Raw genomic sequence first — 27,540 nt, forward strand, 5'->3', positions numbered from 1 at the left:
CTTAGTCTGAATTTGCGTGGACTACGCTTTAGTGTATTTATAAATGATGAACTTGGATTCTGAAATTAAACTTTTTATTTGCAATTTTCAAAAAAAAAAAAAAGAATAGCTGTCAGGGGGGTTGTGGATTTAGCTCAGTGGTAGAGCGCTTGCCTAGGAAGCGCAAGGCCCTGGGTTCTGTCCCCAGCTCCGAAAAAAAGAACCAAAAAAAAAAAAAAAAAGAATAGCTGTCAGGATCTGTATAGAACTCTTAAGGGAAAGTTATTTCCTCCTGGTCAAAAGAATGGAATCTATCTCTTTCTCTAGGTAGACACACAGCATTCTAATATCAGAACATTGCATACTATTGTCTCCTCCCAAGACCTTAACCTCTAGATGTAGAGAGCTATGGGTAATTAATGACTGCTTAGCAGTCTGTTCCAAGGACAAGCCCCTAATGGGTGATCCAACCCTAAGTCATCAGCCCTAAGCACACACATGGGCACATATACATGAGCAAGCCCAAATGAACTCAGTAGGCTGTATTTATAAATGTGTATGTGTATACGTGTGACTAATAAAAGTCATGAATTTAAGAAGGAGAGACATGGGAAGAGTTGGAAATCAGGAGAGGTGGTGAATTATGCAAATACAGTTTTCACATATGCAATTCTCAGAAACTATGTTTTAAACTTACTTCAGCTGTGCTTACCTCTTCTTCAAAAAGATTACCTCTGAATCCTGATTCAGCTGAATCTGCGGGGAGGAGATGGGAGCCTCTCTGGAAACTGATACTATACAGTTGCTTCCAGAGATGCCTCCATGTTACTCTGCTAATCCCCACTGCTTTCAGAGTTCCTCAGAAGTATAAGTGTTAGCTATTCCTGCAAGCTCAAGCCGCAGGGAAAGGCTTCACTGCTGTGGGCTCCCTTTGTAAACTTTGTATACTGCGTAAACTTTGAAAATCCCTAAGGCAGGAGAGTGGTCAGGCCCAGGCCTGAGGAGCTCCAGCCTCTGTGACTGTCACAAAGCTCATCTCCAGCTTCTCAACAGGATCCTTCCCAGATGATGCTAATTTTAGGTGATAAATCTTAATAAAACCCCACTAATCCCTGAACAGGAAACCTCACAATCCCTGAGCCCCCCAAGATCAAGACTTGAAATCCCACCAATTCTCACTCTGGAAATCTCTACCCTGAAATGATTCCCCCTGCCTCAAGATATACTATATAAGCCCTGCCCTCTGTTAATTTACTGCTGTCATCTCCTGGGAACAGAGGCAGCCACCCCAGATTTGTTGCTTCTCAGGCTATATTTATCCATCCTTATAAATCTTTTATGAGATTTACTGCCTGGTGTGACTCTTGTAATGCTTTCATGTGAAGAAACCATGAAGTAATGAAGCAAAGTAAGGAAGAACCAAAGAAGTGGAGCTGTGCTAAGGCTCCTTAGCTCCTGTGCTCTCAACTGGGGATACCCTCCCCTGTGAGGCTGCAACCCTGGAGAAGATAAGCTGCAAAGTGGAACTGTTACACTGTAGCACTGCAGCTCAGGCAAGGATAGTCTCCTTCAGGAATGTAACACCTCTGCTCAGAGCTGTGTGGGTCCTGGGCCCCCGCATCTGGTGATACCCCTGTTGAGGTACTGTGACACCTCAGAGGTAACTGGTTCCTGGGTTCCCATATCTCAGGATACCCTTCCATTGGGACATTGCCCCACCTCAGAGCTGTGTCTGCTCATCCAAGCTGGAAGGAACAGCAACAATAAGCTTCCTTTTTCTTTTTTTTTTCTTTTAGATATTTATTTGTTAGCATGCTTTCTTAGACATGCTTGGCTTTCTCATTCTTTCCTCAAGCTAACAGTGCTCTCTCCTTTCTGTCACATCACACAGCTGCTATTGGTCATGTGTCTGCTCATTGACCTCCATCCTCTGCTGGATTCCTAAAATTATTAATATAGTACTTAAATTTCCTTCTAAGACCATTTAAATTTGTAAAACAAAACAAAGAACCCATGACAGGGAGCCCCAGTTTCCCCAATAACATCTACAGTCCAACATACGGGCTTTAACAACATTTCCTGTAACATGGCAACCAAGATGGAATTTTAAAGCTCTGAGGATAGAACAAGTAAGTATATTCTAAGATTCTGAATTCCCACTTCTTTCATTCCACTGCTATTCCCTCAATTCTGAGAAAGCCTTGGTTCATTGTGTTTAGGGGACTAAGTGGGAACAAAACTTCTTGGCTTGGTGACAGTGTGACACAGCAGTGTAAAGTTCTTTCATCTTGTATTTTGCTAAGGTCTATAGGTTTATCTAAAATTTGATCTTGATGGAGAATCCTGTGGAAAATATCCTAAATTTATTCTAGGAACCCAAGATCAAAGTGCCCCAGCTTCTGTTAAACTGCTTGCTTGCCTAAAACCTCTCCTTACAGATGCCAAGCAAAATACCAGAATGTGGATTTTTGCCTTTAAAAATCTTATATTAAACATTTGAGTCGTGAATATCTGAGTGTAGTCCCAGTGGACTGGAATAAAGACTTTCAACTGTCTATAATACGTGTGAGTGGTCATCTCTGGTGGACTCCTTGTAACACCAGCAATTAGACATTAATCTATGGTTCATAGGTAGTTGATAATCTAAGTGGGTAAATGTACACACAAGGTTGTTGAAACATTAAATTGGGTTTAACTGTTTCTAACATGCTGGTTTCTAAGGTACTAAAATGTCTGCTAACACAAAGTCAAAGAATGGTCTCAGCCCACACAAGGAATAATGATCCAAATGTGATAGCAACTGTGGGATATACTGATTCAGTCAATAAAGTTTTGAGGTTGTTGTTGTTGTTGTTGTTGTTGTTGTTGTTGTTTGTTATGGCCAAAGAGTGAACTCATGACTCTGCAAAGTCTTTTGGTGCCCAAGTTCAGAGGTACAGTGCTGTTAAAGGGGAAAAAAACTAACAAACAAAACAAATGCCATAATCACATCAGTGCTGGAGGTGGTGTACTAAATTAGTGAGGGTTTTAGTGTCTCAGTAACATCTATTTTCTTTGCAAGGCTTAAGGTATCTTCCAGGCACTATAAGTTACATTTGGATCACAGTCAAGGTCATAGACAGTTCCCATTCCCATGAACCATTCTCAAGGCAGAGGTATGTGTTTAGGGGGTGGAAGGCTGAGATGTGACCAGGCAGACAAAGTTGGGACAGGATGGTGTACATTGGTTATGCCACTTGAATGGAAAAGAATGGCAGTGTGGGAGGCTTTGTCCAAGTTTCTCCATGTACTACAAAAGCCAACTGCTGCCTGTGGACATTGTGTGCAACTGCCTACCCTCACTGCTTTCATGGGCTCTTATCCCAGCTGACTCCAGAGTCATAGAGAGATCAAAATAAGACCCAATAACATCTTTTGGTATTCTCAGTTACCACTGATTAGGTGAGGCATATGTGCACCCTTCCTTGGGCTGAGACCATGGAATCCCTTGTGGTTTTCTTTATCCTCAATATCCTTTGCTGTTTTGGGACTTCATACCTCAGGGTCACTTTCCATGTTCCACTTGTACTCCTGTTATATCTGTGGTAGGCTAATTCAGGAAGGCTGCAATTATATGATGTTTTCTTGTGTTCCTGTTGTCCTGTGATATAGTCATTAGTTCTGTATCAGACTTAGGAGGCAATACTGTATCTCAATGATGGATTCCTCTGGTTTTGGAGGTGATTTAAACAAAGTCTTTCACCTGGTTTATTTAGGGGAACTTGTTTTCCTTGTGCCTTCAACATATCCCATCAAAATAGACAGTTCTGACTTTTGGGTTCCTCACTGGTCATGGCAAGAAGAAATGCAAGATCTGGGAGGAACAATCATACCCCTTTTATGGGAATGAAATATAGAATAAAGCTGATCACTGCAAATAAAGGCAACTTATGTGGCCTAACCCTCTGTGTCAAGAAGCTTAGCCCCTGGTGACTATAATATCTCCAAAATTACCCTGACTCCCTGTAAAGTTTTGAGTCTTGGATCTCTTTTGCTAACCAAAGAAACTCTGAAATTAAGTGGTACACAGGACAGCTGATTCCTAGGTCTAATGATCTCCCTCTAAGGTGTATTCCACATTTTCTACCACTGATTTAAAGTGAAGCAGACAAAATACAGGAATCATGCATCAAGGCCAGAGGGCCTTTTCCTCCTTGCTGCTCCTGAGGAAAAGAAAAGAAACAAAAATCTTTGATTCTACACATAGATAATTTTCCCATTATTTGTTTGACCCACCCACCTACATAAGAAACCTGGACTAAACACAAATTGGAGGATGAAAAACTACCCTCAATGGGAAATATCAAAACCATGGTTTTATCGTTCAGTAGAAGGGAAGGTGCTCACTAAGTTTTTCAGGTTGTTGCCACCTGTGTGTGTAAATAATTTAAATGTCACTTTTTCCCCTCAGAGAAAAGGATGAGATGAGAGCCATAACCAGGGTTAACAAATAGTTAGGGCTGAGCCCAGAGCATTTCCTTCTGTGTTCTAACATTTCCTTGGCCTAGGCCTGGAAGCTTCCAGCCTCCATACAATGTAATCCTTTGCAAGCCCGGGAGACTTCAGCTTTCAGCCTAGAATGTTTCAGCCTCTGAGACTCACTGCTGAAAGAACGCTGAACTCTGGCTCCCTGATTCAACTCAGCTGTTTTCCAATTCATCCCTTTGTCTGCCCCTCAATTAGATGTCATTGTCTGGGACCTGCACTCTTCAAATGTATCTAAGCATAAGAAAGAAGACTTTAAAAAAAAAGACCACAGACCACAGGAGACAAAAGAAACAATTTCTGAATGTTTGTGGCAACCTCTGAATCCTGAAAGAGAAACTGGGGCAGTAGAGAAACTCTGAAATCCAAAAGAATGTGTTGTAATATTTCTTAGTTTTAATAAGTTTGTCCTGGTTATTACAAAGTAACACAAGGGGAAACAGAGGGACTTTTCCATCATTATTCTTTTCTGTAAATTGTATATTTTAAAATTTTGCTCTGTGTGTGTGTGTGGAGGGGGTAGAATCTATAGGAGCTAATTCTCTCCTTTGAAGGATCAAACAAGTTATGATGCTTTGCAGCGGGCGCCTTCATCCACTGAGTCATTTTATATGTTTTCTTTTGTCCCTTCAACTTCTACTTCTGTTCCATGTCTACCTTTATATTTGATCCTAACATAATTGGATTCTGTTATTAAATATTTTATTCCCATCTTTATCGTTAGCAACAAAAATTTCTGGATCATTAGTTGTAAATGGGTTTTTGATTAACCAAATTAGTCAAAACATGTTGATAATAACTAAAGAAAAATACTTACTGCAAATGCTACTTACAAGAATGAGATTGTTCTGCCTTCAGTTTCATATGTGCTGTTACGCTATTTCTTGCTACACTAGTGGTAAGTGGCCATCAGTTCCATTGTCCTTTTCTCTTACTTTTTAAAAAATGGCCTTAATTCTTGAGAAAACCTGCCCATATCAAAGGGTCGATGTCATCATAATCTTGTGCTAACAAAACACAATCCCTTGGACGCCTTTCTGATTGCATCCCAACACTTAATCATTCACTATTTAAAATATTTTCCACTACCTATTAGTTAATAGCTTGGTTAGGTCCTCTTTTGACTTGTATGAGGACAATCGTAAAAGGGAATGGAGAGATCAGTCACCCAGATGTTGGGGCCATTTGCTTTCAGCCTCCCGACGGCTTCCTGATCGTTCTTTTGGGCTGCACTAGGGGATCTTCTGCTTGCCAGAGGCCTAACCCTGGACCCTTTCTCAGATCTTACCTGGAGACAAAGTGAAGGGTATCTTTGAAACAAGCCTCTGCTTTTCCCAGCTGCCTCCGGGGAAGGTTCCTCTCGCTAGACACTGAGCGGAGTTAAGAAGACATCTGGTGTTTTGTGAGGGCTGGCAGCTGCGGGCGGTGTAGACAACTGAGGCAGGGATAGACACCCATGTGCTGGTCTGGGATGACTGGTGTCACCCTACGTGTTGACCATTGAAGTGGGGCTATGTAGCCATGTGGTACTCTGTGAGGCAGATACGTAGTCCTAGGTATAGACAACTGAGGTGGGAATAAGCATCTTTGTAGTGTTCTGTGTGTGGCGGAGTGGTCTCCCTTAGTGGGGTGAGGACAGGCAGCCGCATGAGGAGGTGAGAGGGGCAGGGTAGGAGAGGCTGAACCTTGGGACTTTGTCTTCTACAGAAAGAATGCAACCTGACAAGGCCGGAAGAACGGGGTCGATAGAGACGAGGCCTGGAACCTGCGCGCCATTCACCGTGACCCCGACTAAGCTACGCACGTATCCCACGCGGGCAGGGCGCGGGGGCGGGGCCAGAGCGAAGGTCCTTGCTGATTGGTCGAGGGGCGCCCACGGGGGCGCTGGCCCCGCTCCTCAGGGTCTGCTCGAGGGGCCTTTTGAAAGACGCGACTGGCTGCGCGGCCTGCAGAGGCCTGAGACGAGAGGTCGACGGTGGCAGCGCAGCAATGGCGACCGCGGGCGGCAGCCGACGAGCCCCAGTCCCGGGCCCTCGGCTCGGCCTGCCTCTTGCCGCTCACCTGCCTGCGAGCCTGGGCGGGGAGGGCGCGAAGGACAGCCTCGGGGGTGCGCTGGCCAGGCCGTCGGTTTGGTTCTGTCCCCTCTTGTTCTTGTCTTTCTAGATCTTGCTAATGAGGCCCCTCCGCTCTGGGAGCCTCTTGGTGGTGGTGGTGGTGGTGGTGGTGGTGGTGGTGGTGGTGGTGGTGGTGGTGGTGGTGGTGGTGGTGGTGGTCATGGTGGTGGTGGTGGTTTCTCAAGTCCCCTCTGCTGTTCCTTCTATTCCCATTTATAGTTGAGTTTAGAGAAGAATTTGGAAAATTTGTTAAAACACAACACAGCTTTGGGATCAATTAAAGAGGGATTATTTGGCTGTAGCCATGGGAGCATGTGTGTGAGGAAAAACACTTCTGTCAAATTAAAAGGTCTTTTGGGGGGCGGGGGGAGGTGTTCCTCTTCAGGAGCTAGTTGTTTACCCAGGATTTTCATTTTCTGCCAATTTCATCCTAAACAGGTGAGAAAACTTCTGGAAACAATGACTGGTTTCAGAGTTCCAGGGTCCCTAGCTTTGCGCAGATGCTGAAAAAGAATTTACCAGTTCAGTCATCAGCTCAGACGGTCACTTTGCCCACTGGATATTCCTCCGAAAGTTGTAGTCTGTCCAATATGGCATCCAAGGTTACGCAAGTGACAGGTACAACTTTCTTTTTATTGTAGAAGTACCTAGGTACATTAAGATGCTGGAATTGCTAGCAAGTGCTAAGTGGTGTGTGTGTGTGTGTGTGTGTGTGTGTGTGTGTGTGTGTGTGTTCTGCCATCTCTGTGGCCATGTGCCATTTGGAGTTAGTAACTGTTACATAGTATAGTAGGAGGTCTGTAGAATTCTTTGCAGATCATTTATTAGTTCCCCACCTTCACTGTTGAATTACTTAAAATATAAGTTAACCTGCCCCCTCTCCCAAAGGATGTCAGGGAAAGCTCTAGACTAATAAGCACTTTGTATTCTGCGCATTAATTCATATAATAAAAAACAGAGGTAAACACACTGTGAACTTAGGTTGAATCAGAATCAGACAGTTCAGTGGGATAGGCATTCTAACAGAACTGAGCACAAAACTAGATTGTAGTCCCAACAAAACCAGTTCTATATCATTGCCATTCTAAACCTTAGTGATCTCACCTGTAAAAATGACTTGTCTCTGAAGACATCACTAAAATTCCATTAATTTTTCTATCATGAGTGATATTCCTATATAATAACGTCCTCTGTATGCCAAAAGACATATACAACACCAGGCTGTAGTTTTATGTGTACTCAAACTGTATAGTAGGAACTTGGGGGGAAACACTTACTTTATAAGGATTTAGTACTTTGATTCATTTTCTTTAAACCAAACTAACCAGTATAAATATTTGTTCTTAGGTAATTTTCCAGAGCCATTGCTTTCCAAAGGTCTTTCATCTATTTCAAATCCTGTCCTTCCTCCAAAAAAAATACCTAAAGAATTTATAATGAAATACAGACGTGGAGAGATCAATCCTGTGTCAGCCTTGCACCAGTTTGCACAAATGCAGCGTGTTCAGCTTGACCTCAAGGAAACTGTAACAACAGGCAAGTTCAAAGTTGTGCCTAATTATCCCAGGATTAGCATTTTTTCCAATAAAAGTAAGGCATGTAAGCAGCTTTACATTTACTTACAACACACAATGTTAAGGTTAATAGATACTTTGTGACACAAATATTTGTAGAATAAACACACATTTCTCTCAGTGTTAATCAAGTATTTGTTGTATTTGTTCTGAAATTATAAGACTGTGATTGTGATTCCTAAGAACAACATATGGTCAGATTTAGCCCCTGAAATTGAAGGGTCTGCTAAGTAAAGGGCACTTGCATGGTTGATACTGCCTCTGCAGAGTTGTCTGTAATGTCTGCCTTTCTCCTTTACACCCTTGAACCTGAAATTCCTCTTCCTGTGTGTATTTGTGGAAGGTACAGGAGTCTAATGAGCAGCAGAAAGAGGCTTGCACTCTCTTTATGTTGTCTTAGAAGCTTGCCATTCAGAAGCACTGACTAACATGTGACAGTGAAAAGACCTTTGAAATGTTTGTGTACGTTCAGAGAGTTTTGTTTCTGTAGTTGTCTAACTTTTCCCTGTATGGATCTCAAAAATGGAATCTCTGCAACATAATTTAAAGCTCTGGAGATTTTACTGAGGATTTTTAAGAAGTTTCTTTGGGTGAAATAGCAGTAAACTTGACATGACAAAAATGAGCAGAGGTCTCAATATTTGTTTACCGTCTTACCTTTCCTACATTATTCTCAGATCACTCTTGGAAAATGTAAGCTGTTAATAAGAAAGATAAAAAAATCCCAATGAAAATACTTTGCTGCTCTGAGAAGTGGCAGTGCTGTTTGTTTGTTCTGTGTTCCAAGTATGATTCAGGAAGTTTGTGAACTGAGGCTCTAAACAAGCTGAAGTTCAGTACTCAGCATTCTGACATGGAGCACTCTCTAACAACTGTAATATACAGAGCCACTTGTTAGGAAAGTAGAGTGCCATCTGGTTTAATAAGTTTAGATTGAATACAGGTAAACATGGGGATTGGTAAAGTGAGATGTTTAGGTAAGGGGAAAAAGCAAGATTAGCCAGATATGGACTTAAGTTCCTAGTAAAATCTTAAGTGTATGTTTTAGAAACAGCCAATGTAACATGATTGCAAATATGTGAGAAAATAAGATAGTGGTGTATGTGCAGTGACTAGTCCCTAGCCATCCCTAGCAAAGGGAAGATATTTAAGTACCTAACATTAAAATGTTTCATCTGTAAATTTAGGAGATGATTACAGTTTTGTTTCTATGAGGCAAATAAAAATTCTAGTAAAAGAAATAGTGTAAAGGAATTTGTGCAAGAATGGGCATTTCGCTTAATTCATAGAGACATCTTTTCTCTTGTTTGTTTTATTTCTTTCTATTTATTCCCTGACCTTCCCTTCCTGAGCTGTAATTGACTCAGTTGCTTACAATGATGCCTTAATGGTTATACAAAGTTTCTTCAAAAGGATCCCTTATATTTTAGAGCATATAAAAATTTTAAAGCATTCCAAAGATGAGAGAAATTCAGTTTTATATGTATTGAAATTTTAAACATGAATATTACCAGAAGTTTTCAAATATTTTACTACCTCTTAGTTGGTTCGGTAAATGTTTGAAGGCTAACCACTGCCATACATTATACTTACACTGTATTCTGAAGCTGTCTTTGTTGCTTGCATTATATCTGCAGTCAGTGCAGCTGCTTAAACCCATTGGCTGCAGTTATAATACAAGTTTTGGGGTTGATCTAACTGTAATTGTAATCTCTACTTGATTTACAAAGAGTTGAATTTACACTAAAAGGAGGTCCTTTGATACTAGTTTTTAAGAATCCCCCCCCCCAAGCTGAGGACCACACCCAGGGCCTTGTGCTTGGTAGGCAAGCGCTCTACCACTGAGCTAAATCCCCAACCCCCAGTTTTCAAGAATTTTATACTGCAATATTTTACTAACATTCAGACATGCAAGAAGATACTGTGAATTACTGTAAGATTCATTCTGATTTCTTTTTCAAGGAAATGTTATGGGACCATATTTTGCTTTTTGTGCCGTGGTGGATGGTATTCAGTACAAGACAGGACTGGGACAAAATAAAAAGGAATCTAGATCCAATGCAGCAAAGTTGGCTCTTGATGAGCTGCTACAGTTGGATGAGCCTGAGCCAAGAGCTTTAGAACCAGCAGGTAAATGCAACTGACATGGATATCGGAATGTGTTATTTTCCAGGAATCCAGAAAGGCTTAGCCACTACAAGATTATAGGGTTTGAATACTTCTTTCCAGCTGCTGTCTGCTAAAGTGTTTTGAGTTATAATTGTCTTGTGTTTTCATCACCAAAAGATAGAGCCCTGTTTTGCCAGTACTCATACTAAAGGATGTAGGGTAATCTTCGTGGTTTTGACTTAAATTTTTCAATTGCTGTGTGATGATAATTTCTCGTGTTTGTTGGACATTATCTTTAAGAGGGAGACACAGATTATGTTTAAGTCATTTCTTCCACCTTCAACTAGGTCTGTTGTTACTGACTTTTAAAATTCTACATCTATTCTGGTATTTATTAGATGTCTGTTGTACAAATAACGTTCCATCCTGAGGGTTCCCTTTAACTTTATTGGTAGTATCCTTTGATGTACAAAACATTTTACTTTTGATAAATCCAGTTTTCTTCTGTTGTGTGTACCTTTGATGCCATACCTAAGAAATTACTGCCAAATCTAGTGTGATGAAGTTTTCCCACTGTGGTTGCTTTTTAGAGCTTTATAGTTTTAGCTATTATATTTATGTAATGCTGTATTTAAAGGTTTTTAGTAAATTTTTATCTTGTATAAGATGCTAGTGCCCAACTTCATTCTATTACTTGGGAATATTAGTTTTCCCAGAAGCACTGAAACAAAACCCTTATTACTCCTGTTAAAAACACTTAGATTGTGTCTTTCTGGGCACTTTGACCTATGTGTCTGCCCTTATAATAATAATTGTTTTGATTACTGTTACATTATTCTGATTACATAGCTTTGGAATAAGTTTTGAAATTTGGATATGTGATTCTCCAGTTTTAGGGGTTTTTTTTTCTTTTCAAAATATTTGGCTATTTGTCCCTGGTATTTTCCAATGAAGATTTCCTTTTATAGTTTTTTTCTTATTGAGATTATTTGCTCATAATAAGCATAATTTAATGTCCTTAGTTTTCTTTCTGCTTGAGTCAAACTCTCTTGAGTACATAGATTTTAAATTCTTTCTTCTGAGTTTTCAACTTGCTTTTCTTGAGTCCAGGTGTATGTGTCTAACTCTAGTTAGCATTTTCTCTACTGTGAAGTCTCAGATAACAGCAGCATGCTTTCCTTGCTTGTTTGTACACCTTTAACTGGTTTTCATCTTAAACTTAGTCTAGAGGTGTTCTTTCTGCTTTATTTTAACTAAGTTAAAAACCTTAGCTTCTAGAACCTTTTTGGATTTTTTCCTTTGTGTCCCTCTGGTGTAATGTCATGAACTTTTCCTTTGTGTCCCTCTGGTGTAATGTCATGAGCTTTTCTTGTTTGTCATGTGCTCTTTAGCTTTTAGGAGTGAGCTGGAAAATATTTACAAAGACTCAGACTGAACCCATTAGAAAATTTATAACATTGTCCTATTAAAAGCCTGATGACAGCAGCATTTTAAATAATTTCAGTCCTTTTGATAAAATGTTCAAGTGTCTTACAAAGTATTATTATGAATAGGAGATTGCTCCTAAGCATCTGAAACAATGCTCTACTGAGTTTCATAGTGTTGCCACTTTCACAAGGAAGCTAAACTGCTGTTACGATTAGGAACCTCAGAAAGTAGTTTGGATAACTGATGTCAGAGTAGGAAAGATCAGTGTGAGCCAAGGTACAATTGATGATGACAGAATTGGCAGAAAAGTGTAAAGAATATAACCATTATGTATTGCTCTTTTTAGATTCTTGTTTGTTTGTTTGTTTGTTTTTATTGCATTTTTGGGTTACTGTTACTGCAGAATAGTAAAAAGCTGCTAGCTGTCAGCTCTTTAGAATATTGGCATTTCATTGATTCCTATGCTTTCGTTTTATTTACAGGACCTCCTCCTATTCCTGCAGAACCTATTGTTACACCTGAAGCAGCATATATTTCAAAAGTACAATATGGTAGGTAATGTTCCTTTTAGAAGATAAACCCATTGAAAAATTAAAGTGTACAGATATGAAGATAGACCTTAACATTTTGTTAAGATCTTTCATGCTTCTATTAAAATAGAAGTTCCCCTTAAAAATTGCTTGTAGGAAGAGAAAAGAAGTTGGAGAGGGAAGAATTAAAAAGGGATTTGAGCCAGTTCCAATGGTATAGCATTATATGAATCCTAGCTGTTCTGGGAGCTGAGGCAGGAGGAGAACAAATTCAAGGCTTGCCACTCCACCAACAGCCTGTCAGTTTAGTGAGTCTTGTCTAAAAATGAAAGAGGGATCTTGGACCCAGCTTGGTGATAGAATACTTGCCTACATGGTGTGAGAACTTTGGCTCTGTTGTCAGAACAACACAAAATAGTTGGGGGACAGGTCCTTTCAATATGGAGGTAGATTAATAAGGCATGTACATGGTAGACATATATACATGCAGATAAAAATAGAAAAATACATCTTTAAAATATATACATATATGATACATATATCCAGTTGAAGTTATATGTGACTAAGGACTAATTCATTCTCATACTTTAATTTCTTCATTTTAAAAATTGCTATTAAAGCTATACCTCATCAAATTATCATGAGGATTGGGTTGATAGGCATAAAATATATGAGTATCTGACACACAGAAACAGCACTTTCATTGTTTTGTTGTGACACTGTCACATTCAATATTGTATAGTAGTTGTGTCCTTGACTGGTATACCATTGTCTCCTGGAAGGCAGGATGTTTTTAATTTGTATGTTGATGATATCTGAGAGATACTTCAGACTTTAAGGTGTTGTGGTAAAATTAAAAAGAAAGGTTTCTTTTAACCCGCACTAGGGCCAGCACCATAGGGCCATATGGCATCTGTGGGATATTTTCATCTCAGTCAATAAAGGGACTCACCTGCTAGGCTCCATCACATATCACATTGCTGATGGCTACTCTCTGAGCCCAGCAACAATCTCTCTACCCATCTAGTTCCCAAGGCAGTTTGCCACCATGCCAGACATACACATCCCATTTCCATGGCGGCCCAGTGTATCCAGCCACCACACACACACTCTTGAACTCAATTAAATCACCACATGAAAGAACACCCAACACAAACCTCTGATCCAATTGATAAGATATAATTACTTACTGTCTTAGGTAGGGTTTTATTGCTGTGAACAGACACCATGACCAATGTAAGTTTTATAAAGGACAACATTTAATTGGGGCTGGCTTGCAGGTTCAGAGTTCAGTCCATTATTATCAAGGCAGGAGCATGGCAGCTTCACAACATCTAGGCAGGCATGGTGCAGGAGGAGCTGAGTTCTACATCTTCACCCAAGGAAGCCAGGAACAGACTGAGCACCCTTAGGCAGCTAGGAGGAGGGTCTCCAAGCCCATGCCAACAGTGACACACTTCCTCTAACAAGGCCACACCTTCTAATAGTGCCACTCCCTGGCCAAGCCTATGTAAACCATCACACCCACCTAGATAAGATTTATTCATTCATCTAGACACACAGAATCTTGTACACATCCATCCCTTAAGAATATTCATAACAACCTGTAGATGTGCAGAGAAAAATCTTAACATCTGCTGCCATGTTTTCTCAGCTGCCCTCTCCTCTCGCTCTGGTCTTCTCCCTCTCTAAAACTTTTCTCCTGCCCATCCTTCCTTCTCGTCCAGTGACAGGCCTCATTCTATCCTGTACCTACCTTCACCTGCATAATGAGGACATTACATTTCATCCTTTCTGTCTAATTAAAAAAACTTTCTCTCAAATATAGACTGAACACAACTATTATCATTTTGTAATTAAAAACATATACATAACACCCAGTCCAACATTTTATCAGTTAAACAGGGCATTTAGTTAGCCATTCCAGCTTAAGAAAGGCTTAAAATCTATACTATATCCTGTCTGGCTTGTATACGATTGGATAACTATCTAATTAAGTATGTATTTTTAAAGTTAAACAGCCTGAGTAGGCTATGACACTGTAATCAGTCTTCAACCCAGTCAGAAATATTAGAATGACCAAATTCCTATAAACATAGGAAGCCTAAGTGAAAAGTTTCCCTTTCATTGTTGTCATTTAGTTAGGCTTGCTTTCTTTTAGCCAGCCTTACTGTTGTATTCATCTTCCTAAGACAGAAAAAGGTCTCAAATATATTTGGGTGGACAGACAGGGTAAATAACCACATTCAAAAGGCAAAATACACCAAAAGATAGGTATGGCCCCTTGACCTCAGAGGTGTGAGGATTCATGAATAGCCTTGAGGGCTCAATCTACACAGGTGATTGCATACTGTTGGAAGAAGTTTTGCCATTCTCATCAGCCACTGTAGATGTTTACAGTGACCAAAGTGACAGAGTTCAAACAAGAATCCAGATCACATCACCCTGGGAAAACAGGTTATAGTATATGATATAGTGTAAAAAATAATATAAAAGTCCAATTTGGAAAGTTGAGTTTTGGAGCCAAATGTCAGAAAAAGGTGAGCAAACAAATATATGATGTTAAAATAGGAATAGAATGTTTTGAAAAATAAAGATTCAAGACCCACAAAAAATTTACTGAACATTTCATGTTGGGCAAGTTATCAAGGTGGTAATAGTCTACAGGCTATCTACTTTGCAGTATATTTCTAGTGGACTATATCTGCATGAGAAGAGTACTGTGTTGTCTCTGAACATAGATTCAGGTTATTCATGATAGTGGGTTTCACTTGAAATAAGTATCTGTAGTTCAAGAAGTGGTATAATAAGACTGGCGAGGGTTCAAGACTAAGTAATTACAAAGTGAGCTTTAACGTGGTTTGGTTTTTATGTTTCAGTGTTGTATGTCTATATTTATAGATTGTGTCCCCAAATACCTCTAGGGAATTTGTGGTGCTGGTTCAGCATCTGGAGAGGGAGACTTGTGAATCTATATCTCATTTCTATGAAAAAAAGGATTAATTAAAAATGTTTATAATGGAAGCTTTTTTTTTTTTTAATTCTGGGTGATAGAGACACTAGTCCACTCAGCTTAACTCAAGGTTCAGTTTTCTAATTTGTGATTGTCCTTTTATTCTTTGTCTTTTTTTAAAATATAACTCACTTGGTAGGTAATAAGTGTTAATAATATGAACAAATAAAAAGTTCAGTTAACAGGAACAGAGAAATGGACTCAAGTTATATCCATTTAGCAGAATACTGAGATATATGTGTCTTCTAGAAAATAATGATTATTAAAGGAATTTATTGAAAAATTTAAGTAGTCATACATTTCTTATATATCATTGCATGAATGCAAAAATCATTTCACTTGTTTTGACAATATTAAATGAAACATGAACCACTTAATAAACCATTAGCACTCACCATATACCAAGAACCTTTTTCAGTGGGCTAAGCACATTGACAAGTTCATGTACCCTAGAGCTCAGGAAGCCAGTGACTTCAGAGGATCATGAGTGAAGGCCAGTCTGGTATACAGTGAGATATTGTCTTTAAAAACAAACAGAAAACAGTGCTGTACAACCACCTTTGAGAAACACTGCACTGAGGATATTTGCAGTTTCTTACCCGGGACAGCAGGGGCCTTTCCTTAGCAATGCACAGCTGTAAATGACCAAAACAGCAGGCCTTTCTGCCTTGCAGTTTTAGGCTACATCATGTTAAAAATTATAAATAAAGCTTCCTGTGAAACTCTGATGTATATTCTTGGCTATGTGCACTATTCTGCTGGTGATTCTGCTTACTTAAAATTATTTGAACTGCCTTTCAAGGTCAAGAAGATTTTTTTGGGGAACATGGGGAACCTATATCAGGACTTCAAATGCTTTTGATTTGCACTGATTTTCATTGGGGCAAATAATACATATTTTTTGTCATGATGAGTATAATGAATATGTTTTGATTGTCACAGGTTGGGAGGATTATTACTATTAAGTGGTATGTTGCAGTATGTAAGATAGACAGTACTGTACAGCAAAAAAAATTGCCTTGTCTCAGATGGGTTTGAGAATCATGTCTGACTGAGTTCTGCAAACATAAACAGTGGTGTTCAGATAATAAGGTTGGTACTGACATATCATTCGTAAGAAGTTACAGAGCTCTGTAATTTGTAAATTTTCTTACAACTGAATATAACCAAACAGAAGTGGAAATTTGTCTACATATCTATCTCTATAAATTACTAATGTTATTGCAAAGTAACACACCTCTTAGAAAAATAACAGTCCTCTTCAATTCATACTGTTTTTTATTTTTCCTAGAAGGGAGACAAGTCCAGTATGCCAAGATTTCACAGCTTGTTAAAGAAACATTTAGTCAACTAATTTCTAGTCACTCACAATATCTGAAATGTAGCAGTTCATTGGCTGCTTTCATTATTGAAAGAGGTAAGTCCATATATTTGGTATATGTTACTCTACAGAAGAATTAATACCTTAATGATTTGACCCATATTGTATAATATTTTATGTTCTGCTTCTGTAGATTGTAATTTTACATTGATTTGAAGATCTTTTATGATAGGTGAATCATTTAATGCAAAGCTTCTCAAGGAAGAGACAAAATGGACTGACCAGGAGCCAGCAGAGAGTACAGAATAATGAAAGGCCTAACCTTTAAACCTTGCCCTACCAGAAGCAGTGCCTTCTCTACATCAACCCTCACTATAGCAGACACCAAAGAGAGAGCAATAAATTAATGTCTTTATTATCAAATAAGAAAATATCAAAATATGAAAGAGTATGTTCCTGTGGACATTTTGATGTTACAGTCTCTTTTAACTTTATCTTGCATTTTAATGTTTAGAGTTTGAATTTTTATTAGAGATATTGATAAAACAATTTTTGATATTTGATATATTCTTAAGAAACTTGTATGATCCAGGTGGGAAGAGAATATATATATCATATTTATAAGATATATATCTCATATATTTTATACATGTGTGTATATATAAATATATATCTTTAAGATGATAAAAAATGAAAAACTGCATTAACCTTGCAAGCATGTGAGAATGTGAACATATTGGCACACCCTTTTTTAATTGCAGAACTTAGAGACAGGAGGATCATAACATAAGGATCAGTCTGGAATTACATGGTTAGGTCCTGTTTCAAAAAGCAAGTTATGAGAATTCATGGATAGGAGAGGTCACTGAATGAAAACCTTATGCAATAGGCGAGACTTAAGCTGAAGCTTTAAAGGCTAGTGGGTTCCCTGAAGAGGAGAGGAAATATTTTTAGACAGAGGAAGGCATGAGAAACAAATGTGGTGGTAAATATTTATTGTGGACAATAAATATTCAACAATTCAACAAGGAGATGAATTTATTGATAATACATGGTAGCATATATACAGAAGTAAAATAAAATATATTATTAATATATGGTATTAGACTACAAGGTGGCTTAAAAGCCAGTCAAAACTAGATTTAGTAAGATTAATAATGTGAAAGATATTTAGATAAGAGATAATCACAGTGAAGCTGTTGCACTGGAATTTCTGTATAAGTACTGGGAACATGAATAAAAGTAGAAAATCTATATTTAAATTGATAATATGAAGGTGATAGCAATATTCTAGTGTCAATAAAAATCATCACTTAAAGTTCATATAGTAGAATGGTGACTCCCATGTTCACTGAAATTCTGGAAGGTGCTATGAAGTTGTATGAAGCATATGAGAGAGAATTAAAATGTTTTAGGAAATACAAGTGTGTATGAGGGCTGGTAAAGTCTGAGGCAAGCCACATGGACATTCCTGCAGTAATTCACGTGGGTCCCTAGACTGCATCACCTTGCTTCCTTGCCTAAGAAGCTAACTAGAAAATGGACGGATCTGGAAATTACTAAGTGAGCTGACACAGGCCAAGAAGAAAATCACATCCTATCTCACATGCAGATTTTAACTGTTAGTGTTGGCATGTGTGTAAGTAAGTGGAGTGGGCACAGGGTGTGAAGCTAGGTAGGAAACAAGAGTTAGTATTAAGGAGGGGAGTAGGGGCGAAAGGATATATGTGATGGAAGAGCAGAAAGGAGCCCACTGAGGTGGAAAGCTGTAAGGTAGAGGGCACCTAAGGAGGAAAAGCAGAAGCAAATTCATTTCATAAACGCTATAATAAGTGAGGGGAAGAATATCTTCTGGCCTTGGCATTCCGTTCATGTAAACAGGCAGGCCTTGGAGCTCATCATTGATGTCAGTTCTGTACATATTCACATCATAAACGCAGGTACATGAATATGTCACAGGAATAAAAATGCAGTAGTTTTTAAATGAGCTTAGAGGTAGAACTTGAACATAGAGAGAGGGAGGTTAACTAACAACTCACTGCTCTTTCAGGGGGACATCATGAAGTTGTGGCTATAGGCACAGGGGAATACAACTACAGCCAGTGCATCAAGCCCAATGGAAGGGTGCTGCATGATACTCACGCAGTTGTCACTGCGAGAAGGTCTCTCCTTAGGTAAGGGAAAGCGTGTGCTAATGCCTTCATTAGTAATGCTCTCACACCCAAGCAACTACACAGAAACTCCCCTGTTTTCAAGTGGAACTTTACTCATAACAGAGCAAAGACTATCAATCTTTTATCCAAGTCATTTGATATTTTTATGTTGTGGTAACATTGCCATGGTAATTGGTGTCTTGTGTAGGTTTTGGTGATTTCCTTGGGAACTAAGTTTTAAGAGCACTACAAGAGGGATCTGGTGAGATGACTCTGAGGTTGAGAGAACCGACTGCTCTTCTAGAGGTCCTGAGTTCAATTCCTAGATGGTGGCTCACAACCATCTAGTGGGATCTGGCGTCCTCTTCTGGCATGTAGGCATATATGCAGGCAGAATACTACATAAATAAATACTTTTAAAAAATTCTTTAATCTTTTTTTTTTACAGTACAGTCATTGTCCCCCTCCTGGTCAGCCTTCTGACTGTCCTTCACCTCATACCTTCCTCAACCCCCAGACATCTCTACTCCCTGGATCTCCAAGTCCCTTGAGGGTTAGGTGCATCTTATCTCACTGGGACCAGACCAAGCAGTCTGGGCTTGTCAGGGCTTCATATCAGCTGGTGTATGCTATCTGAGAGATCTCCAGGTCCAGGTTAGTTGAGACTACTGGTTAGTTGAGACTTCCTATGGCATCTCCCTCCTCCTCAGCCTCTTTCAGCTAATTCAACCACAGGGTTCCCCAGCTGGCTTCTGTCTATTGGTTGGATGTATCTACATCTGACTCAGCTGCTTTTTGGGGCCTCTCAGAAGGCTCCTGTCTGTAAGCACACCATAGCATCAGTAATAGTGTCAGGCCTTGGATCCTCCCCTTGAGCTGGATCCCAATCTGAGCCTGTCACTGGACCTCCTTTTCCTCAGGCTCTTCTCCATTTTTGTCCCTGCAGTTCTTTTAGACAGAAACAATTCTGGGTCAGAGTTTTTGACTGTGGCATAGCAACCCCATCCCTCCACTTGATGCCCTGTCTTTCTCTTGGAGGTGGACTCTATAAGTTCCCTCTCCCCACTGTATGGCATTTTTCTAAGGTCTCTCCCTTTGAGTCCTGAGCATCTCTCACCTCCCAGGTCTCTGGTACATTCTAGAGGGTACCCCTAATTCCTACCTCCTGAGGTTGCCTGTTTCCATTCTTTCTGCTGGCCCTCAGGGCTTCAGTTCTGTTTCTCCCCAGCCCCCAATGCCTGGTCATTTTCCCCTCTCCCTACCATCTCCCACCCAGGTCCCTCCCTCACTCTGCCCCCCCCCCCCATGACTGCTTTCTTCTCTCTCCCAAGTGGGATTGAGGCATCCTCACTTAGGCAACCCTTTGGCTGGTTAACTTTCAATTCTGAGGATTGTATCCTGGGTATTCTGTATTTTTGGGCTAATATCCACTTATTAGTGAGTACATACCATGCATGTCCTTTTGGGTCTGAGTTACCTCACTCGGGAATAAATCTTTTTTTAAAAAGGGCACTGCAAGATATTTTAAAGTTAGAAATATCACCTTTGAAAGATTAAAGTTATTGGAAAGTGTAACATTATGTTAACACAAACTTGATCTTATTTCACATCTAAATTAGATATACTTACCCAAAGATAGCACCAGAAAAGCACAGGTTTCCAGTTACAAATTCCTCCAATACTCTTCTATTACTCAACAGAGTATAAACAATGTATCCTTTGCTTTGTGACCCATTTGGGGTTAAATGATTATTCCAAAGAGGCCATATATCAGATATCCCTGAATTTACATTACAATTCATAACAGTAGCAAAATTACAGTTACGAAGTAGCAACAAAATAACTTTATGGCTGGGGGTCCTCATAACATGGGGAACTGTATTAAAGGGTTGCAGCATTAGGAAGGTTGAGAACACTGCTTTAAGCTGATAGACCAAAAGAGAAGGAAAAGGGCTGAATTCAGATTCACAAGAGGAAAAAGTAGCAGGTGGTTCAAAAGATCAAGAGTGTTTGTGTATAAAACATGAGGAGTGGGACTTGAGTATTACCTCCTGTAATATACACTGACTTTTGGTTCTTCTAAACTATCAAACTTCTCACAGAATTGCCACTATAGCAAATATCCAGTCAAGGTGGAGTAAGTGTCGTCCTCCAGCTTGAGCAGTTGTCAGCATTCTGTTCCTCTTGTTTAATTCCTGTGTTCTCGTTGTTGCTGCTTTCTTTGCTGGAATATTTTAAAACAAATGTAGGTAGATCTGTTTTAGCTAAAAAAATGCAATTAGGTATCTCTATTAAGGAAAGAATTATATAATGTTTAAAGTTATTAGAGTGCTGGGAAATGGGCAAGTGTGCTTGCTCTGCAAATGTGAGGACCTGTTGGCACATCCCCAGAACTGGAATACAGAGCTGAATATGGCTGCTTGTTCCTGTGACCCTAGCCTTAGGGAGTGGAGATGGCCAGATCCGGAAAGCTGGAGGACCTGCTAACCCAGCCTAAACTGACTTGGCATGCACACACATGTACATACACCACACACATACAGTATTGTGGAAGCCCATAGGAGTTAACTCATTGTTGTCCACTTTTCCTTGATGCTGATGATATTATCTGACTTTCTTAATGCTACCTCTAAAGTGTGAAGTTTTTCTCATGCTTGGCATTGTTATTCACTTTGTACAACCCATAATGTTCCCTGTGCTCTATCTGTGCTCTTGGGTTTTTCTTCAACAGCACTAAGAAACAATGTTAAAGTGGTGATAGTGATGGTAGCAAAGAGGAGGAACTTACTTTGATAGGAAAAGGGCAACAAATTGACTCTTCTGAACTATCTCAGGAGGAAAGAAGGAACCTGGAGAAATGGGTCCTTTGCAAGATCTGATAAGAGTCTTGAATGTGGGTGTAGAATAGTAATAAAGCACCGATGCTTTCGTATGAGTTACAGGGCAGTCCCCAGTGAGGACTTCTTGAGGGACTTAATGTTTCACTAATTAAAGTTATAAGATTCTTATCAATATCAAAGCTGTTGACATAAAGAGACATTGCTCAGGTTATACTTAGTTATATACTAATTAAGATACATCTGTATGAAGTTGTATTACTTAACGAAGTTACAACATTTATTTTAGGTACTTTTATAGACAGCTTCTGCTCTTCTATAGTAAAAATCCTGCTATGATGGAAAAGTCAATCTTTTGTACAGAGCCAGCTTCTAATCTACTTACTCTGAAACAGAACATCAACCTTTACCTCTACATGAACCAGTTGCCTAAAGGATCAGCCCAGATTAAGTCACAGTTGTAAGTATTATGGAAGTTGTTTTTAAAAGACAGTAGGATGATCACTATATGTTCTGAATCCCTTTCTCAAGCAGAAAGAGTAAGCCCATGTGTATCCACATTCTCTGTAGCCTTGAGTTGTTACCTTTTGGCTCAGGACACAACAAGTCCACCAGCATCAGCACCTCCTTTCCACTCACGCTGATCTATGACACTTTAAAAACATACTTGTGCTTCACCACTCTCTTTTTCTATTTTATTGAAAAATCTGCCTTGAAGATTTTACAAGCTTTAGGAAATTATGGATCTGTGCAATATTCATTTTCAAATTCGAGAGATTAAAAACTATTGTATGGTCAAATGCCATTGTTTTGATGAATACATATCAGGTAGAATGAACTTTAAACAGAACACATAGAAGAGTGGAAAAAAAGAAAAGCCTACCCCAGTCTGACCATCTAGAAGTAACCATGGGCAGTTTTATAAAAATTCTAGGAATTGCTTTGAAAATAAGATCCATGTATAGAAAAATTCAAGAAAACTGGCTTTAGATTTTGACATTTTACCATAGGTGAATTTTGGAAAAAACTTTTTCCATTTAATCATTTTGTAGTTTTAAAACTTGTTTTTTTGGTTTTTTTAGTTTTTGGGGTTTTTTTGTTTGTTTGTTTTTTGTTTTTTGTTTTGTTTTTTGGTAGAAGAACCTAGTTCTCAAAGTACAAGAACAAGACTTTTCGTTGCTGTTATTATGTTTTTTTGACCTAGGATCTCATATAGCCCATACTAGGCTTGAACTCCATCTTAGTTAGGGTTTTATTGCTGTGAAGAGACACCATGACCAGGGGTGCCTTATAGTTTGGGGCTGGCTTACAGCTCAGAGGCTTACTCCATGATGATCATTGTAGGAAGCACAGTAGTGTGCAGGCAGACATGAAACTGAAAGAACCAAGTCAGAAGGAAGGAGACACTCTCTACACTGGGCAGAGCTTGAGAATTAGGAAACCTTTAAGTCCACCTACAGTGACACACTTCCTCCAACAAGGCAATACCTCTTAATAGTGCCAGTTCTCATGGGCCAAGTATATTCAGACCACAAGAATCTGATTTTATAGCCAAGGCTGATCCTAAGCTTTTTGGCAGGAGTAAGGGAGTTGAGAAAGCATCTTACTATGTACCCCTGGCTGATGTTGAACTTGCTATGTATCCAATCTGGTTTTGAACTCATAGAAATCTGTCTGCCTTTGTCTCCCAAGTGCTGGAGTTAAAGACATGTACTACCACTAGACCTTACCATTCTATATTAGTGGCCATAAGAATGTTGATAATAGGAAAATTATGCTGAAGCTTAGTGTGTTGGTAATTTGTTATGCATTAAGTTTTGGGGAGCTGATGAATCCATTCCTACTTTTTCTTTGTATTTACATCTGTTCATGTTATTGGAATTAAATGTGTATTGGCAAATTAAGCCTGGTAGAGAACAGTTCTTGAGAACATGCACATTTTACTTTTAACAATTTTATTTTTCTTAAAGAAAACTTTTCTCTCTCTCTAGACGCCTTAATCCACATTCTATTTCTGCGTTTGAAGCTAATGAAGAACTGAGTCTCCATGTGGCTGTTGAAGGCAAAATTTATCTTACTGTTTACTGTTCTGCAGACGGGGTTAATAGAGTAAACAGTATGTCCTCAAGTGACAAGCTGACCAGATGGGAGGTGCTTGGTGTACAGGGAGCCCTGCTGAGTCACTTCATACAGCCAGTTTATATCAGCAGCATACTTGTTGGTGAGTTTATATCAGTTTATATCAGCAGCATACTTGTTGGTGAGTTGCACATTTCGGGATGTTTAGTAGGAGGGAAAACCACATTTGACCCACTAGTATATAACCAGCTTTTGCATACATGAAACTTTAAGTAAAAAGTACACATCATTGTTGATGTATTTTTTTTTACTGTTCTATTAGGTTTTTATCCCTCTACCTCCCTTCTAACACTTAACTCCACCCCAATCCCTTCCAACTCCCCAACACTAGGGAGGAGAGAAAGAAGGTTAGAGGGAGAAAGGGATGTAGACTCTATACGCTACTTCCTGCTCATTAGGGGAATTGGGTTCCTTGGGAGAAGTCCAATCTTCATCTTCAGAATCTCCAGCAGTTCAGCAAAACAGCAACAAATACAGCAGCAGGGACCAGCAGCAGGGGCAGTGGCTACTACAGGCCCTCTCAGGGCTCTCTCAGAGTCCATTTTCTTCAGAGTCCCTAGAATTAAACTATCTGCAGCTGGCAAAAATGATGTGCACCCTGCTAGTGCACAAAGTAAACCATAATCTGTGAAGCAGCCTCTTATCCTACACCTGGAGTTAAAAACATGTTCAGATAACATAAGAAACCAAAACTCTCATTACATATCATTGCTTTGTTGAGGTATTTGCTTTGTCATATCTAGAAATCACGATTATTTGACTTGTATAATCTTATAGGAGGCCAGGAATTAGCATACTATTCACTTAGATTTATTGTCTTAAACTTACAGCTTCATTTACCTGATACTGAACCCCATCTCTTTATGGAAAAGATGCTTTTTGAACCTTCTAAATCTAAAAGCTTATGCTGTATCTTCTCTAAGAAATTAAATGCCAATTTTCCCCTTCTTATCCTTACATAAATTTAATACATTATATAGATCCTTTTAATTGGTCAAATGAGTCTGGTTAACTGGAACACAACTGACAGATTATTAATTTCTTAGGTGCTGTTGAATTTTTATGAATGGCTTTCCAGATACTATCTCATTGGAAAACAGTTTGGGAATTTTCTTCTTTTAAGTTAATATACAAAGAATGGAATTCGTTGTGGCATTTTCATGTACACATGTCATTATTATTTCTGTAGGTTTTTCTTTTCTGTATTACTCAGCACACGTAGTAATGGGAATCATGGCATTTATGTGCACACATGTCTTGGTACTGTGCTCATATTCATGACCTGTTAGTCGCTAACTGCTTTCCCCTCTTCTCCTTTCCCCTTCACTGGTCTCTGTTGACTTTCTTGGTGTGTGTGTTTATGTATGTATACCATATGTTATGTACATATACACACATGCATGAAAATTTAAACTCTTCATATGAGAAAAACATTACTAAAACCACATTGTGTTTGTATATTGAATTTCCTTCTCCCATTCATCCATTGAAGGGCACCTAGGCAGGTTTCATGTCTTGGGTATTATGCTTACTGCTGTAATAAATGTGTGTGTGTGAACTTAAGTCTGGGACATTGAGATTTCTTTGGGTATATACCTAGAATACTACAACTAAATCATTTGGCAATAACAGTTTTAGTGTTAGGGTTCGATTTTGTTTTTTTTGTAACCTCCATCCTGGCTTTCATAGTGACTACATTCCTTCAGCAATTTATTTTGTGGTGTTCTCTTTCTCAGCATCCTCACCAGTATGTGTTGTCATTTGTTTCTTTGATGTTAGTCGTCCTGACTGGGGTGAGATGGAATCTCAACCTGATTTGGTTTGTACTTCTCTGAGGGCTATAAATGTTAAACATTTTGTGTATTTGTTGGCCATTTGTATTTCTTTTGAGAGTTATTTAGTTTATCTGCTCATTTATTGCTTGGATGATTCAGGGAGATTTTCATGTAAAATTTTTGATTATTTTTAATTTTTTTATTTTAAATTTTATTCTTTTTTCATATATTACATTTTGACTGCAGTTTCCCCTTCTTCCTCTACCCCCTAATCTCTTCTCTCCACTTCCCCTATCCTCCAGATACACCCCCATCTGTGTCTCCCCAGAAGAGAGCAGACCTCCTAAGGACATGAACTAAATAACAAGCTACAATAGACTAGGCACACACCATCATGATCATCAAGGATGCACAAGGCAACCCAGCAGGCAGAAAAGGGTCCCACAGGCAGGTAAAAGAGGCACAGACAGTCCTGACTCAAACTTATTATTCCCAGAAGAGCACCAAGCTACAGAAACATAACATATGTATAGAGGACCATATTCTTATGGCGTCCCTGACCTTTCTGGCTCCTCCAATCCCCCCCAACCACCACCACCACCAAGACTCTCCGAGATACACCTAACGTTTTCTGCTGGACTCTCTCTGCTCCCGTCAGTTGTTGTATATACTCTCTGCAGGCAGGACATCGTGCAGGTTGGAGGTTTTGTGCCTGGGTTGGTAAACCATTGCTCCATTTCAGGCCTTGCCTAGTTATAGAAGATTGCTGACTCATGTTCCGTGTCCCCCATTACTAGGAGTTTTTGATAGGTTTAAAATAGTGAGTATTCTTTTATATTCCAGGTAATCATCCCCTGTGTAGTATGTAGTTGATAAATATTTTCCTGCTTGGTATTTAAAAAAGCTTTTATTGAAAAAAAGTTTTTTTGTACAATATATTTTGATCATGTTTTTCCCCTCCCCCAGTTCTTTCCAGATTCTCCCTAGCTCCCTACCCACCCAACTTTATGTTCTTTCTCTGTATAACTAAAATGTTCTAAGAAACCCTATAAAAGCACACACATACAAATATGAATAAACAAAAGACCAATAAGACAAAAACTACTAAAACAAACCAATATAAATTTGGCCTATCCATGGATATGGAGGTCTTCCCATATTCTGTCTTTCTTAATTTCTTTGTTTTCATTGTAAAGGTATTTCATTTGCTTGGATAGATTTATTTCTAAATACTTTTTAAAAAATGTATTGTGAGTGGGATTCTTTTCCTGATTTCTTTCTCTGCAAGTTTGTTTTTAGTATATAGAAATACTAGTGATTTTTTAAATGTTGATTTAGTAACATTTTTTTAAATGTTGAGAAGTGCTTATCAAATTTAAGTTTTATGGTATATTATTTAAAGTATTTTAAAATTTGTTGATTTATTTATTTTATACTCATGAGTTTTTGCCAGCATATATGTATGTATCATGGACATTCTTGGTGCCTATAGGGGACCAGGGTATCAGATCCCCTAGCATTGAGTTTCAGATTTTTTGAGCCATGTGGACTGAGAACCAAACTGGGTCTTCTGTAAGAGCAAAAAGTGCACTTAAATGTTGAGACAACTTTCTGGTTCTATTTACAGTTTTTTTAAATTTTATTTATAGAAACATGTTGATTGGAAAAAGGTATTTTGACTTTTCTTCATTTATTTTCTTACACCTTCAAATTCTAGCTACAATTTCTGTACTATATTGAATAAGTGTGTATAGATGGACATTCTTGTTTCATTGCTAACTATAGAGGAAACACTTTAAGGGTTTCCTTAGTTAGTATAATGTTAGCTGTACATCTGTCAAATAGTTCATGTTTCTTCTATCGTGATTTCTCAGGGCTTTACTCATGAAGAGATACAAAACTTTGTTAAAGTTTTTTTTTTCTGCTCCTGTTGAGATTATCGTATGGTTTCTATCCCTGAGTCTATTTATGTTCTGTATTACAAACTATTCATTATATATGCTAAAATAACCAGTTTAAATGCCTGGAGTGAGACCACCTCAAC

At 38.9% G+C, this 27,540-nt stretch overlaps 1 protein-coding gene across 7 annotated transcripts in view; it reads left to right on the forward strand.

The window, feature by feature from the left end:
• The first annotated feature begins 6,224 nt into the window (after positions 1-6,224).
• The window catches only part of Adad1 (adenosine deaminase domain containing 1), a 58,166-nt gene continuing 36,850 nt past the window's right edge, over positions 6,225-27,540 (forward strand). The window contains exons 1-10 of one of the 7 annotated variants that reach the window (XM_087619260.1): positions 6,225-6,610; positions 6,837-6,966; positions 7,056-7,235; positions 7,965-8,153; positions 10,154-10,321; positions 12,211-12,279; positions 16,563-16,688; positions 18,643-18,766; positions 21,872-22,042; positions 23,574-23,803. In XM_087619260.1, coding sequence (XP_087475386.1) covers positions 6,930-6,966; positions 7,056-7,235; positions 7,965-8,153; positions 10,154-10,321; positions 12,211-12,279; positions 16,563-16,688; positions 18,643-18,766; positions 21,872-22,042; positions 23,574-23,803 — 1,294 coding nt within the window. In that variant the 5' untranslated portion in view covers positions 6,225-6,610; positions 6,837-6,929. Of the gene's footprint in view, positions 6,611-6,836; positions 6,967-7,055; positions 7,236-7,964; positions 8,154-10,153; positions 10,322-12,210; positions 12,280-16,562; positions 16,689-18,642; positions 18,767-21,871; positions 22,043-23,573; positions 23,843-27,540 lie in introns of all 7 variants that reach the window. The other 6 variants (XM_087619250.1, XM_087619253.1, XM_087619267.1 and 3 more) reach the window with 6 other exon arrangements.

This window comes from Rattus norvegicus, chromosome 2 (assembly GCF_021556685.1).
Source record: "Rattus norvegicus strain SHRSP/BbbUtx chromosome 2, alternate assembly SHRSP_T2T, whole genome shotgun sequence".
NCBI classification, from domain to species: domain Eukaryota; kingdom Metazoa; phylum Chordata; class Mammalia; order Rodentia; family Muridae; genus Rattus; species Rattus norvegicus.